Source organism: Schistocerca gregaria, chromosome 5 (genome assembly GCF_023897955.1).
Source record: "Schistocerca gregaria isolate iqSchGreg1 chromosome 5, iqSchGreg1.2, whole genome shotgun sequence".
In the NCBI taxonomy this organism is placed as follows: domain Eukaryota; kingdom Metazoa; phylum Arthropoda; class Insecta; order Orthoptera; family Acrididae; genus Schistocerca; species Schistocerca gregaria.
Window position 1 is genome coordinate 13,451,541 of NC_064924.1, and position 14,756 is coordinate 13,466,296.

At 38.1% G+C, this 14,756-nt stretch overlaps 1 protein-coding gene across 1 annotated transcript in view; it reads right to left on the minus strand.

Annotated features, from left to right (window-relative positions):
- Positions 1-3,420: 3,420 nt before the first annotated feature.
- LOC126272868 (lysM and putative peptidoglycan-binding domain-containing protein 3-like) overlaps positions 3,421-14,756 on the minus strand; it is a 64,315-nt gene continuing 52,979 nt past the window's right edge. Inside the window, exons 3-4 of the mRNA XM_049976088.1 lie at positions 4,300-4,468; positions 3,421-4,226 (exon numbers count right to left, since the gene is read on the minus strand). Coding sequence (XP_049832045.1) covers positions 3,684-4,226; positions 4,300-4,468 — 712 coding nt within the window. The 3' untranslated portion in view covers positions 3,421-3,683. The remainder of the gene's footprint in view (positions 4,227-4,299; positions 4,469-14,756) is intronic.

Sequence of the window (14,756 nt, forward strand, 5' to 3'; positions counted from 1 at the left end):
TTCAAGTGTTTGTGTATCTTCATGTGCTACACTGCCACGAAACGTATTTGAATTCCTTGCAGTCATCACTGAAAGTTTTTGCATTTGAATTCCAGCTATCCCCCTGAGTTTAATTATCTTCAAACTCAAAATCACTATCTATTAATATCTTTAGTAACTTATCGGCAGTGAATTTACTGTTCTTTCTACTGTTTTTAATGTTGGTTGATCAGTTGCTGTTTTGAGTAATGTGTGTCAGATGACTCAATAAGAAAACAAAACTGCAGGATAAGGTGTTCATGGAGACACTTATTTGTATAAACACATGTTCACATCTAGATTGATTAATAAATGAGAGACTGGCTCATTGGTTATGGGAATGCTTGTAAGCATTAGCAGCATTGGGAAGCAATACAAAATCAGTTCTTTTGCAGTGTCAAGAGGTTGTGAACTGATGACTGTAAGTGAACATGTCTTGATACATGAAATTCTTCCCGTCAGAGATGACCCAAGTTTGCAGCCAAATAATCAGATTATTTATACAACTCACAATTAAAGAGTACATGTTCAATGCTAATCTAAGGTCAATTGATTCTTAGAGGGCTGCCACAGTGTTATTAAAATTTTGAGCATCTTCTGAAGCATGCTTTATGAGAAATTCTCGAGGCATACCTTATCATTTCTCTATCCCTACAACTTATTGGACAACTCACTAATCACTTCCTTTCCCCAATATGTAACGCTAAGTTGCCCTGACAGTCCAAAAAGTTTCAACAGTGCATAAATGAATTAGGGTCTCCTTCACGAGTATAACACACAGAACATTCACATAAGATGTACAAAAAGTTTCGCTACCAGTCACATTAAACGGTTATTTATTTGTCACACAACCAGTTTTGGGCTTGTGCCTATCCTCAGGTGTTTATACATTCATGTACATGTTTAATATAACAGAGGGAAACATTCCACGTGGGAAAAATATATATAAAAAACAAAGATGCTGTGACTTACCCAACGAGAAAGCGCTGGTAGACAGACAATATAAAAAAACACACAAACAAATTTCAAGCTTTCGCAACCCAAGATTGCTTCAACAGGAAAGAGGGAAATACGAAAGGGTGTGTGTGTGTGTGTGTGTGTGTGTGTGTGTGTGTGTGTGTGTGTGTGTGTGGAGAGGGGGCGCTAGTGTATACCTGTCCCTTTTGTCCTTTTCCCCCCCTAAGGTAAGTCTTTCCACTCCCGGCATTGGAATGACTCCTTACCCTCTCCCTTAAAACCCACATCCTTTCGTCTTTCCCTCTCCTTCCCTCTTTCCTGATGAAGCAACCTTGGGTTGCGAAGCTTGAAATTTGTGTGTGTGTGTGTTTTTTATTGTGTCTATCTACCAGCACTTTCTCGTTAGGTAAGTCACAGCATCTTTGTTTTTTACAAGTACATGTTTACATACAAGTGGGACAATTTCAAGAGGTGAGGCAACATTTGTCGAAAATATAGCTGTACTTGTATAACGATGAAGCATCATTATTATAGTTACATTGTGGTGACAGTTTTTCCACTTAGTTGCGCATTTGTTATCATATTTACGTCCAAATTTCAGTTTTATAAAGCAACAAGTGTAGTACTAAGTGGAAAAACTATCACCACAGTGTAGCTATAATAATGATGCTTCATCTTTGTGCAAGTATAGCTGTATTTTCGACAAATGCTGCCTCGCCACTTACGGTTGTTCCACTTTTATCTGTTTAGTCACCAACAAATAATTTTTTTGTATTTATACAGTGATTGCCAACAATATAAACATGTCCATCAATGTATAAACACCTGAGGATGGGCACAATCCTGAAACTTGGTTGTGTGACAAATAAATAACCTTTTATTCTGACTGGTAGCAGAGATTTTTCTACACCGTATAAAGGAACAGTCATGTAGTTCAACAGCCTCCACTATGGATAAAATTAACATTCATATAACTATGTGAGACTGCCGGAAAAGTCTTTTGGAATGTTATTCAATTCCTGTGTTGCATTGCTTTGAATGTCAGTTATGTCATTTTAGTATTGACCCTTCATGTGAGTTTCTGCACTTGTAGTTTTGTGATAGGTTCGTATTCACAGCACCCTGTCTTGTTGGACATTATGTTCTCCATCCAGAACAGAACTGTTTTCATTTCAATTAAATCCCAGCAGGTGTCCACAGTTTGTCATTTACCTTTACACACATTATTCTCTTCTTCAAAACATGCTTTAGAATGTCTCGAACACTTGATTTAGAGAACTTTGCTCCACTGCAGTTTATGAGAACAAAGTTCAACCTGCCACTGTAGGTAGTTGTTTATCCAAGAATAAAATCGCCCTCTGAACTCTTTGGGTGGACAGTGTCGGTTGATTTACCGAAACTACTTTTTAAGAGAAGCCTGCAATAACTCTGTTACGGGCTGTATAATAATGTTAGTCTATATAAATTATGAGTAAATTTTACTAGAGAGAGCCATTCTTGCGACGTAAAAATTGACGCCATTGCGAGCTTTTGATTCACATTGTAAAATATATGTGTATATGGAAGGAAATCAGTTAGTAGAACAATAAAATATTGTTCATTTCAAGAGGGTAAGTGTTATTATACACCCAGCATATACTTCTATTGTGATTTAATAATAAATACCAACTTGAGAACAGTTCCGACGGGAGCGTTCAGTTCTAGTGAAATAGTTCGATGTTTTCTTCGGAAAAGAAGTCACTTCATGGATCATTCAAAATCCACAATAGTGCCTGGACATTTCACAGAACTGAAAGCAATCTGATTGCTATGCAACAAAGCCCCGAAGAATATTTCTCTGTACTTTGGTTACCACTTTCAGCTCAACATGGTATCTGCAGCATCTGGAGCAGATTTCTACAACAGTGGAAGAGTGTAATCACTATCAGTTTCACACATCGCCCTGTGTACGCTGTGTGTATTTACCCACAACAGTGAACATACAGTTACTCACACACATAGAAAGACAATACGAGGTGGTGTGGGAAACATTTCTGTATAAAGGTCCTGTAGAGCTAAACAGTAATTAGCCTAATAGTAGTAGTGGTAAACAAAAAAAATTTCTTTTTTTCCCCAAAGGAGCCTTTATAGTATCTGAAGAATCAAATTATTGCAGTGGGCGAACACTCGGCATGAAGACTTTCAATAATCATGGCTCTTCATTTGTACTCTGCACTTGCGCATAACATGTTGGCCTTTTGAGGTTCTGACTGTTTACAAGATGCCTACAGCTTTGAAGAACACCAATCGCAACCTCCAGTGGAACTACGATATGGCGAGAAATTCAAATTTAAATTTATCCGGATTTAAATGCTGCATCCTGTATATACTGAAAATCAATATGCTAACTACTGCTGTCCTGAAGGAGAAGGAAATCTTTCATAATCTATTGACAAATGATGTGAGCTCTGGGGTTTAACAGTTTATTGCAGTATTTATAACTTAAGCTTTAACATACAAGTAATATTTCATGATTACAGTAGAAAATTTCCTTTTGTTGTTTAGGTCGTGGTGATGAAATAAGTTGGAAGTGAGACAGTAAGAAACACAAAATTCTGTCTTAGAAATTTTATATAACTGGTTTCCACTTGTTTTACAGCACCCTTTCAAACAGATTTAGCAGCACTTAAATAATGATGCCACTGGTTGATCTAAAATACTGTGAATTTTTATGTAGGATTTCTTTTCTCTGCAATGTAAATAATATACAGGAGAGGCCCTGCCAAGCCAAGTGACAAGATGAAAAGTAGTAGTGGTTTCCATGATAATCCACAATCATCTCCATTGCATCGCCACAATGAGCTTGTATCTTGCGCTGATACTGGCATTTCAGTTAATTCATTTAAGTCCCTTCTGTCATCACTTAGTTGTATATCACCTTTCAGTATACAGTTTGTAGACTGGTTATTTAAATGGCTCAGAGCATTGCTAACCAGCTGCTTGCTGTCAAATATTTTTAAGTTTTCTTCATCTGGCGGTAAAGATGGAGGAATGCTGTTGGCCGCTAACCTGCGAGAGAGATCAGCTTCCGCATGTGTGCTATGGATCTCTGCTGTCAGTGTCAGTGAGTCATCTTTTACATTATGTTTGATATTTTCTGCCTGGAGTTTCTCTATTATGAAAGAACCAGGTTTAATTGGAATCTTCACTATTCTCAATGCATATATTTCATTTTCCTTATGAATTTTATTGATTCTCTTCAGCTCAGCAATCTGCAACAGGCAACACAGATTACAAAATAAATTGCGAATTATAATTCGGAAAAAACCCACTTCAAATACTCACTGAGCAATTAAAATCCAGGGATAGTGATTGTAACGTGTCTCCTTGTTGAAGTTCTTTTTCAACATAATGCTCCTCTTTCTTAGAGTGTAAAGGGAAATCGTTGTCACTATCATCACTTTGATGGAAAATGAATTCAGTTTCCTCAAAATCATTGGGAGCAACACTTTTTCTGAAAAACAGAGAAGTCAGCCATTTTTTAATTAAAGTTAAAAATCTTACACCAAACATAATTAGAACAACAAATCAGAGGTGCATGTCAATCAAAACATAAATAGTTTACGTAATGAATGTGTTTTAATATCTGCAATTGCTAAGTGTGCCACTGCTTCAGCTTAGTTTTTGTCTGACACTTCAGTAGCTAATCTTGCTACAGGTCCAGTCATTTACTGGAAGTATTTAAAACTAAAATATCTCACCCATACTACATATACAAGGTGTAAAAAATAAATGAAAATAAACTATGTACAAAAATTTTACTGTTTCATTCACAAAGAGCTCCATTTCCCTGCTAGATTCCATGAAAGTTTTGAGGCTAGTGATGTTCAGAGATAGTGTTCAAAACTCCGGTGTGATGAACATTACTTTAGAGATGTTGCTGAAAATGTCAAAGGTCATCTATTCACATTAATTCACAACTGCCAAGTGTGTGGTAGTGATTGTCTGATATGCTCAGAACAATGTGGTGTTTCAGAAATGATGGCTGCAACTTCAGCTAAATGGGCATCCATCTCTTCTGAAGTCTCTATAGAGGAGTTATGCACCTGATGTTTCATTTATGAATTTAACCTGATCTGATTAGGGCCATCAGGCCCTGTCTTACACCAGAGCAGGGTTTCACACATACAGTGCATTTTTTCACATCGTTATTACCTAAGAAATAACAATTTTAATATGGCACACAGTATTTAAATGCTTTGAGCCCCTAAAGCAGCAGTACGAATAAATTATACCGACTGTGACAAAATAGATGTTTTGTTTCCCAATCCTAGCAGCCAGACAGTGGTCACGCGCATGTGCATGTGTGCATTGTCTTATTTCACAACAAGGCCTTCCAGCCAAAAGCTTACCTGTTTAGTAGTATTTGTTCCTGTGGTGAGTAGTAATCTATCCTTTTCATAACATTGAATCCAGTATGGAATAATGACAGTTCCAACTTACATATTTTCAGAATCAAATGCTAATACTTCACTAGGCACTCGCCACACAATACTCATAATATGTAGAACAGCCTAACTGCTTAATAAGACTTCCAAAATTCTGGTAAGTTTGTGAGGCAAACTAATGTGCCCCACTCACTTGCACCATTTCCCATACAAAAAGATATCCATAGAGATGTTGCTGACCTAAAATGATATTCATCACACAGAAGTCTGAACACTGTCTCTGAACATCGTCGACATCAAAACTATCATAGGAATAGTAAGGAAATGGAGCAGACATTTTGTCACATAAACACACCAATAATATGAAAAAGAATGATAAAGTATCTCAAAAGTTAGGATAAGACACAGAGTGCTGTTAATGGGAGAGGGACAAACAGACATGGCACAAGATCATTCTGAATATGGGTGTGCATACAACAGTTGCAAATGATAATCCTCCAGCACCCTGCAATTGTTAGCAATTTTAAAGCTTGTGATTACAGTCAAACTGGCGAGTCACATTTATATTGTCAGGAACATGAATAGGAAAGATTAGCAAAATTAAAGGATAGAAATCAAGCTTGCACTGTTGGTGAAATAATTTATGTCAATGATGAGGCTGGATTGTGTAGTGGCAATTAAGAAGTCTTACAGAAGTAGGGAACCTTAGAAAAAAATGGAATGTAATCTGAATGATAAAAAGCTACTCTGGATGATACTACAAGCAGCCAGCCATGTAGAGTGGAGTCACAAATATGACATTAACAGTAGTGGCAGTATATTCTGGTAAGAATGATACACGCATATTTGACATTCTCCAGGAAACTATTAGTCTTAAATGAATTACCTGACAACACCAACTGTAGTGTTGGCCCTACTTTGTCACATAAGAATAAACAGCTGTGTTCTTGCCCATAATGTCAATCAATGTTATTTTAGCGTTTAGCATGAAACCAAGCAGAGGAAATGCCTTCAAAAACAAGATGTGACAGCTAGGTGTTAACTCTGAGTCTACGTGATGACCTGTTGAAGAGAAGAGCAAAAGCTGATCAAAATTATCAAGGGAGGTACTTTTCAAAATGCACTATTAAGTTCAAAGAGTGAGTACAGAAGGAGATAAAACTGATGGTGAATGGAGAAAAATAAAGCTCAAACATGCAAAGATAGATGGAAGAATCCCACCACCAAATAAATATAGACAATCATAATACCGAAAAGAATAATAAATGTTTGTTCCTCATAACACAGTGACCAAATGTTAAAATCTCTAACCTTTTCTTCCTGAATTATATATATGAATTTCCCGGTTTTATTAATATTTACACTACTGTGATCCATAACATAACAACACTGAACTGGGGTTCTAATTTTAATTTCTCACCATTTTGCAAAAGTTATATGTTTGAGTACTGTCTGTCCCTCCAGTAGCTTTCCAGCCAACAGTACTTTTCCATAGTGACAAATAAAATTGTGTTTGAATGCACTAAGGCAACAAACAAGCAAATTTTTGGAAGGTAATTACACAGTTACTAAATCAGGGCTCTGATTTCTCTGGAAAATCTGGAATTCTCAGGGAATTACATTTTACAATGAAATGAATACCCCTTGGTGCATACAGGCGTTGATATAAGTCAACAAGGACAGCTGAAAATGTGTGCCCCGACCGGGACTCGAACCCGGGATATCCTGCTTACAGGGTAGATGCTCTACCCATCTGAGCTTCCAAGGACGCAGAGGATAGTGTGACTGCAGGGACTTATCTCTGGCATGCCTCCTGTGAGACCCATATTTGCAACTTATTGTCCCACAGTATATTCATAGTGCCCTTGCACATTATACTCATTACTTGTGGGTTAATAGCTGTTTCCCGTAAGAGTTTGGGCATTGTTTGTGGATCCACACAGAAGAAATGGTGTATACCTGTCCGTTTTCCCCCCTGAGGTAAGTCTTTCCGCTCCTGGGATTGGAAGGACTCCTTACCCTCTCCCTTAAAACCCACATCCTTTCATCTTACCCTCTCCTCCCCTCTTTCGTGATGAAGCAACCTTGGGTTGCGAAAGCTTGAAATTTGTGTGTGAGTGCGCTTGTGTGTTTATTGTCTCTATCAACAAACCAACGCTTTCGTTTGGTAAGTTACAGCATCAACACACACACACACACACACACACACACACACACACACACACACACGTTACAGCATCAACACACACACACACACACACACACACACACACACACACACAGGATGGTCCATTGATAGTGACCAGGCCAAATATCTCACAAAATAAATATCAAACGAAAAAACTACAAAGAACGAAACTCGTCTTAGCTTGAAGGGGAAATCCAGATGGCGCTGCTGTTGGCATGCTAGATGACACTGCCATAGGTCAAACGGATATCAATTGCGTTTTTTTTTCATTACATATTCGTGTCGTACGTAAAGAAATATTAATGTTTTTGTTGGACCACTTTTTTCACTTTGTGATAGATGTCGCTGTAATAGTCAAAAACGTATTAGTACATGGCATCACATAACATTCCACCAGTGCAGACAGTATTTTCTTCGTGATACAGTACCCGTGTTAAAATGGACCATTTACCAATTGCGGAAAAGGTTGATATCGTGTTGATGTATGGCTATTGTGATCAAAATGCCCAACGGGCGTGTGCTATGTATGCTGCTCGGTATCCTGGACGACATCATCCAAGTGTCCAGAGCGTTTGCCGGATAGTTACGTTATCCACGGAAACAGAAGCGTTCAGCCACATGTGAAATGTCAACCAAGACCTGCAACAAATGATGATGCCCAAGTAGCTGCTGTCGCAGCTAATCTGCACATCAGCAGCAGACAAATTGCACGAGAATCGGGAATCTCAAAAACGTCGGTGTTGAGATTGCACCCGTATCATATTTCTATGCACCAGGAATTGCATGGCGACGACTTTAACATCGTGTACAGTTCAACCACTGGGCAAAAGAGAAATTACAGGACAATGACAAATTTTTTGCACACATTCTATTTAGTGGTGAAGCATCATTCACCAACAGTGGTAACGTAAACCGGCATAATATGCACTATTGAGCAATGGAAAATCCACGATTGCTGTGACAAGTGGAACACCAGCGACCATGGCGGGTTAATGTATGGTGCGGTATTATGGGAGGAAGGATAATTGGCCCCCATTTTATCAACGGCAATCTAAATGGTGCAATGTATGCTGATTTCCTACGTTATGTTCTACCATTGTTACTACAAGATGTTTCACTGCATGACAGAATGGCGATGTACTTACAACATGATGGATGTCTGGAAGCTGGCCGGGGTGACTGAGCTGTTCTAGGTGCTACACTCTGGAACCGCGCAACCACTTTGGTCGCAGGTTCAAATCCTGCCTTGGGCATGGGAGTGTGTGATGTCCTTAGGTTAGTTAGGTTTAAGTAGTTCTAAGTTCTAAGAGACTGATGACCTCAGAAGTTAAGTCCCATAGTGCTCAGAGCCATTTGAACCATTTTGATGTCCAGCACATAGATCGCGTGCGATTGAAGCAGCATTGAATAGCTTATTTCATGATAGGGGGATTGGTCGTCTAAGTGCCATACCATGGCCCGCACGTTCACCAGATCTGATATCCCCGTATTTCTTCCTGTGGGGGAAAGTTGAAGGATATTTGCTACCGTGATCCAGCGACAACGCCTGACAACATGCGTCAGCACACTGTCAATGCATGTGTGAACATTAAGGAAGGCAAACTACTCGCTGTTGAGAGGAAAGTCATTACACGTATTGCCAAAGGCATTGAGGTTGACGGACGTCATTTTGAGAATTTATTGCATTAATGAGGTATTTACAGGTACTCACACTGTAAGCAAGCATTCTTAGAAATGATAAGTTCACAAAAGTACATGTATCACATTGAATCAAATGTTCAAATGTACCTCCGTTCTATATTTTAATTTAGAAAACCTATCTGTTACCAACTGTTCATTTAAAATTGTGAGCCATACGTGTGACTATTACAGCGCCATCTATCACAAAGCGAAAAAAGTGGTCCAACTAAAACACTCATATTTCTTTACATACTACATGAATATGTAATAAAAAATGGGGGTTCCTATTCTTAAAAAACGCAGTTGATATCCGTTTGACCTATGGCAGCGCCATCTAGCGGGCCAACCATAGCGCCATTGTAGTTTTTTCGTTAGACACTTATTTCGTGAGATATTTGGCCCAGTCATGATCAATGAACCACCCTGTATATATATTTTACCTGGAAAAAAATCAAAGAAATATCATGGAATTCCATGTTTTTAACCTAGCATTGGAATTTAATTATATTGAGATTTAAATTATAAATTTTAAAATACATAGTATTTAAAAGTGTGTTAATTATATGAATATTATTCTGTAAAAAATTATGGATATTTAGAAACTGCAGTCAAATTACTGTTTATAGCTAGTATATCTCAGCTGCCTCAACCACAGTTAATTTTTTATCAGGAACTTCTTATGGCACTCTCTTGCTCCCATACTCGGAATTCTCAGGGAATATTTCTTCGAATCTGAGTAATTATCCTGTAAATGGAATTCGGTAGAGTCTTATTTTTTTCTTTGTACCTGGGAAATACTCCATGAAATAAACATTTTTGAGTTTGTTCCAGATTGAACTTTTCTTGTAGTTTATGAAAAGTGACCAAATGATCACATTGATTTCATAATCTTACATCCTTTGAGGCATAATTTCTTGCTTTCTGTAAAATTGGATTTTGAAGCTCTGGGACTGACATGTTTTTCAGACATCCTGCCCACCAAACCTTCAGCAATATTTCTCCTCAACTCCAGAAGAGGAACCTTTCCGTACAGCTGCCTTTTTGAATCTTCTTCTTGGCCCATAAGCAGATGCAAGTCTGCCAGCATGGTTCACATCTCCCGTATTATAATTCTAGTCCTTTATATTGCACCGAATGTTAGTTTTACTGCCATGTTTCTGCTTTCTGCATACAAACATAACTCTTTCATGGTAATTGGAAATCAGACAGACAGTTTTGACATCTTTCCACAAAAATATCCCTGCGTTAGATGATGACATCCTGTAATCAAAGTCATCTCTTAATTCCTTTAGAAGGTGAAGATTTTCCCATTCATCGCCATTATGCCAGAAGATAAAATCTTCTCTACTTCTAACCATGATGTACAACTACCCTGTCTTCTACTGTTTAATTCTCAAATTCCCTCTCTGGAGATTTATTTACTTCTCAATAATTGTCAAATGTAAACACGAAGCCTTTCTGGTCTGCAATACACCACTCTGCAACCACGCTATACTGGTTTCATTGTGTTGCATTGTTTCAATGAAATTCTCCCTTTGAGGAAAGTGACTGATTCAGTTCTCTCCCACTTTCTGTTAATTTTGGTCTACCACACCTTTCTGCTTTTGTCATCTGATTGATCTTGGAGAAGAGCTGCAACAATTTTGTTATCTGGTTATCAATCCCCTTTCATGTACGAGTACAAAATAAATGACCAGTCTTTGGAAGCGTTAACATCCATCAAGTATCTGGGTGCGACTATCGAAATTTCTCAAATGGGATGACCTGATTACACAAGTAACGGGTAAGACTTACTCTAGATTGTGGTTTTTTGGTAGAATCCTGAAGCGATGCAGTCCTTCAACAAAGGAAACTGCTTACAATACTTTAGTTCATCCAATCTTAGGTTATTGTTCGTATGTATGGGACCCTTAGCAGTTAGGTCTGATTCAAGAGATTGAGAAGGTCCAAAGAAGAGCAGAAAGATTTGTTGCTGGTACATTTAGCCACCACGAGAGCATAGCAAATCTCATAGAAAGTCTGCAGTGGGGCACAGTACAGTTGCAGATAGACGATGCATTAAACGGAAGGGGCAGGTCACTAAAGTCCAAGATCTGATCTTCGCCGAGGAAGTAGAGCATGTATTATTACCACCAACTTTCAAATCGCACAATGTTCACCATTCAAAGATAAGGGAAATTGCTCATACTGTGGCATTCAGACAGTCGTTTTTTCCCTCGCGTGATCCGCGAGTGGAACAGAGGAGGGGGAAATATGAATTTGGCACGAATAGTGCCCTCCACCACACACAGCTTGGTGGCTAGCAGAGTATATATGTAGATGTAGATCAATACACAAAAAGTGGCACTTTTCTGTGAATCAACATTTACAACAATGAGAATCATGCCAACAGTAAAATGAGCCATACATTTATGCAACTAGATTGACAAAGCCAGTAAAATACAATAAAAACATCAAAGAAAGGAACAAACTATTTTTGTGTAGCAGTACATAAAATGTGCGCGCCCACACACACACACACACACACACACACACACACACACACACACACACACACACACACACACACACACAGCTAGCCGGTAGTACCAGGCAGTTTTCTGCTTATTTCACAAAAATTTCTGTTTATTTCGCAAATAAAAATTACAGATTTAACAAAAGAGGAGTGCAATAGGAAAACAGGAAGTAATCATCATTTCTATGCTAGTAAACACAACAAATATGGTCTCTTCAAAGCAGATGTTCCGCTTTCATAAAAATATACAAACATCTTTCCTGAACAATTACACAGTTCTAGAAGGCAGCAAAATGCTTCCAATTCAACGTAAATATGTACCAACATCCCATGATGTGGGAAGTGGGTGTGCAATTTGAATAAACAAGGATCAAAAGAGACTGTATTTAGGAGTACCAATAGGCAACAAACAGTTCAAACATTACTAAGAAACTGATGAGTCTCTAATTATGCTGTCACTAAATCTGACCCATACAAGAAACAGCAGCAAAAGTAAAGCATAACTATTGCTAAAATAAACTGTGTCAGTGATGTGAAATACTAATTATGTGGAAGCTTCGTGGAAAAGGAAAACTGAGCATTCTCGTACTTATTCAAAATGCTTTTTATGTTGCCTCGTGAACTAATATCTTTCATTTAAATTTCTTATCACAATTAAGGTTTTCCCTCTTATGGCTTGAATGAAGTGCTGCTTTACAACTGTTTTGGATGACTACATATAAATGGTAGATTTATATGAGAGAGAGAGAGAGAGAGAACACAAGCAAAAACTGGATGAGAATATGGAGGAGAACTGAAAGCAAACCACATTTATATATATAAAGAAGAAGAAAAAACAAATCAAGCATGTCCAGATGAGAGATTGAACCATGCTCCTTTTGAATGAGAATCCAGTGCCTTTACAGCTGCTTCCCTGCACATTGTAGTAATATCAAGCTGTGAAAATATAGGTAAATATTCTTCATTAAAATGACTGAGTTGGTGGGCCACAGATGGTATTTAGATGGACACTGTGCCCTTCCAGTAGTGACTGCTTGGTAGTGCCCATTTCACGTGTATGTGTACATTTTCACAGCACAGCATAGCCCTCCCAGGGGATACCGCCTTGTAGTAGGCAGCTTCAGTGCTGGGTGAGAGGGCTTGCGTGCTGTCGTGAAGTCGAGAGCTGTGCTAGCGGTGGCATAGCTACTGGCAGGGTCACCCAAGCCAGAATCGCCTCGACTGAGGAGCCAGATGAAGGGTGCCCCACAACAAAGGGCAGGGAGGGCTCTAGACACACACTCTAGTAGAGTGAACCTAATACAAATCCTGGTCCAAAAAGAGCAGAAGCCAGACGAATTACTATACAATGACAAGGCAGGGATTTTGGACAATGAATGGTTAAAAAGTTGAAAACTGATCTTCGTATTGGTACCTGGAATGTTTGCCCAGCAGGGGAAGCTCAAGGAGAGCATTGTGCCATTCAAGAAACCCGATGGACAGGGAGTGGGGTACTGGAAAAGAATAAGGGCACTATGTTCTATAGCTGTGATGATAACAGACATGAGTCGGGCACAGGTTTCCTTGTTCATAAAGATCTGAAACATTCGGTGATGAATTTTACACCCATTAATCCAAGGCTATCAGTAATTAGAATTAAAGGAAGATTCTTTAACTATATTATAATTAATGGACATGCACCAGAAGGAGGGTCTATTGGAGACCTAAAAGATGATTTCTATGATGCCCTTGAAAAAGCTTATTATAAGTGTCCAAAGAATGACATCAAGATCATGCTGCGTGATTTTAATGCACAACTTGGAAGAGAAGACATGTTCCAGCCCATAATTGGAGCCCATAGCAAACATGGGTCCACTAATGATAAAGGAATAAAAATTATCCTCTTCGCAGCCTCCCAGAATATGATAGTGGGATCTACTAGGTTTCCCCATAAGGAGATACATAAGAGCACATGATAGTCACCTGATGGTGGAACCATTTATCAAATTGATCATGTACTGATAGAACTTGGATGTTCAAATCTTTTGTGGTCCTAATGTGGATTCAGATAACTTTCTTGTAATGGCCAAGCTAAGAGCGAGGAAATCAAATGCTCAGAAAGAAAGACATACTAGGACAGAACGATGCAATATTGAGTCATTCCATGTCAAATCAACACACTTTAATTAAAAATTTTACCTCAACCTCTTAGATTTTGCTGAAAGTTGATATACTTATAGTGGGTGCTGAAACTAAGAAAAATACCAAATTTCAATTTTTTACCTCGAACCATTCCTGAAATATGGTCATGTAAACTTTTCAAAAACTGGCAAAAACATGTGAAAGGACATTTTTTAAATTGTCCCAGGAGCTGCCCTAATTGAGCTAGCTTTGCAGCATTTTTCATGCTCTTTCCAGTTATAGACAAAAAAACATAGCTTTTAATTAGTAACCTTTTTCAAAATGGTAATTAATAGTTTGATTTAATTTTTTTTACAAAAGTACATAATTGAAAATGTTCAAAATATTTCTATAACAACTTCATACTGTTGTAAATCACACGGCAAAATATAAATGTGGGATGATGATGGGTTCATTGTTAAAAAAAAATATTCCGGACTCTTGTTTTTCACTAACGGCCCTAGTTTGACCAAACTGACCTTTAAGGTAGTACGTCAGTGCTTTGCAACCCATCATCAGTTGATTTCAACATGGGAAACTGTGAATACTGCCCAGGAGAAACTGTCATACGTAAAATTTTAAAAAGACTTTTCATGAAAACTTAATTGAATAATTTCAGTTCTGACAGTGGATGTCAGTTGACCAATGTAATCTGGAAATTGTTCAGAAAACTTCTGAAGAATTCCTAGATTTATTTTGTAGTAAGATGTCGACTTTGATTCGGCATGACTTCATTGCCAAGCAACAACGTACATTCCTTAACTCCACAAGAGAAAACCTTATGGAATCTGAATTTGTTGTCATATGTGAT